Source organism: Sinocyclocheilus anshuiensis, unplaced genomic scaffold (genome assembly GCF_001515605.1).
Source record: "Sinocyclocheilus anshuiensis isolate Anshui unplaced genomic scaffold, SAMN03320099.WGS_v1.1 scaffold205, whole genome shotgun sequence".
NCBI lineage: Eukaryota > Metazoa > Chordata > Actinopteri > Cypriniformes > Cyprinidae > Sinocyclocheilus > Sinocyclocheilus anshuiensis.
In genome coordinates, this window is record NW_015536497.1 from 1,425,089 (window position 1) to 1,426,686 (window position 1,598).

The 1,598-nt window shown below is 38.2% G+C and overlaps 1 protein-coding gene across 1 annotated transcript in view; it reads left to right on the plus strand.

Moving 5' to 3' along the window:
* The window catches only part of LOC107687740 (transducin beta-like protein 2), a 15,651-nt gene extending 14,975 nt beyond the window's left edge, over positions 1–676 (plus strand). The window contains exon 2 of the mRNA XM_016485192.1: positions 206–676. Within this exon, the coding sequence (XP_016340678.1) occupies positions 209–667 (459 nt within the window). The 5' untranslated portion in view covers positions 206–208 and the 3' untranslated portion in view covers positions 668–676. The remainder of the gene's footprint in view (positions 1–205) is intronic.
* Positions 677–1,598: the final 922 nt, after the last annotated feature.

Here is a 1,598-nt window from a genome sequence, read left to right on the forward strand (position 1 = left end):
TTATTTCATCTTTCAATTAACGAAACAATTTTATTTGTTTTAGTTAACAAAAGAAACAGTTATTAATTAGTGAACAGAGATTTAATGACGTGATTAAGATGTGTTAATATTTACTTGAGTCTGAACAGTGCAGAAACCTTATTTGTAGTTTCCATTAAATTTAGATGTAGCTATATTTAATAAAATTTCAATCACTTCCATTTACAGAATGGTGACTGTTTCCAAAGACGGCACGTGGAAGCTGTGGGACACTGATGTGGAGTATAAGAAAAAGCAGGACCCATATTTGCTCCGGACCATGCCATGTCAGGTGTCAGAGGGGAGCCGCATTGCCCTGTCTCCCGACGGTCGTGTAGTAGCCATATCAAACGGTTGTGATATAGCCATGTACAGTGCCAGCACTGGTGAACTAGAGGAGGAGTTTCACGGTGTTCACAGCGAAGAGATAACTGACCTTAAGTTTGACATCAATAATCGTTTCTTAGTAAGTAGTGGGGACCGTGCCATTCACGTCTTTCACAATGTAACCGGTTACCGCGCTGCCATCCAGGACATGCAGACCATGCTGAAGAAAGCCTCAAATGATGGAGTGAGACAGAGACTCCAGCAGCAGATAACAGATGCCCAGAATGCTCTGGACACAGTGCTGAATGCAACAAAGAACTAAAAGCTGATTTGTTTTCACTGGAAATTTAGTCTGTTTTTGGTTTCAGTATTAAGTTTTAAAGTATTAAGTTGCTTTAGCATGCTGATTTTATTGAATAAATTGGGTGTTTTTAAGTGTTTGTCAACTACTTTTGTTCCTCTTTCACTGATTTTTCTACTGCCATCTCTTTGTGGCTTTTAAGGTGACATTTACACTTTTAAGGGGAAATATGTCCTACAAAGGCAAAATACAGTCATACTGAAATGGAAACACCCTTTTATTTACACACACACATATATATATATATATATATATATATATATATATATATATATATATATATATTTATTTATATACAGTATATATATATTTATATATATTTATATATATATATATAATGACAGTATGAGCTAAAATTACTATCTACCATCTACCTGTCTACCTGTAATGATATATTTGTGACTTGTGTTGTTGCTTGCAAAAATGTTATGCTATCTGTCATAATGTTACAGCATGTGCCAGCAGGGACTAACTACCACAGCTAACCAGCTAAACCAGCAGCAGTGAGGAATGATGTTCTGAGATCTGCTGTGGTATCTGGAGGCTGATCAGATCTTGGAAGGTCATCAGCTCTGCTGAAGCCAGTTGGGCCGCAGTGGACTGATTTAGTCCATAATGTCTGGCTCTGTTGGCACTTGACGCGCTCAGCCCGCAGCACGCCAGCGGCCCTCTTCCTCACTACCGGTGACACTCCAATGCCTGCGAACGCACAGAATCTGCCCTTTTTCTTGCAGCGACTAAAGCTTTAACTGAAAGCATATTAGCAGGACGTTCTTCTGTATCTCTACAGACGAAAGTTCACTGAGTGAATCTTATGAAAACATATACAGGTCACATTTCATCCTAAAAACATTTTAAGTAAAGAAAACTAAGCCTATTTGGTATTGATTAC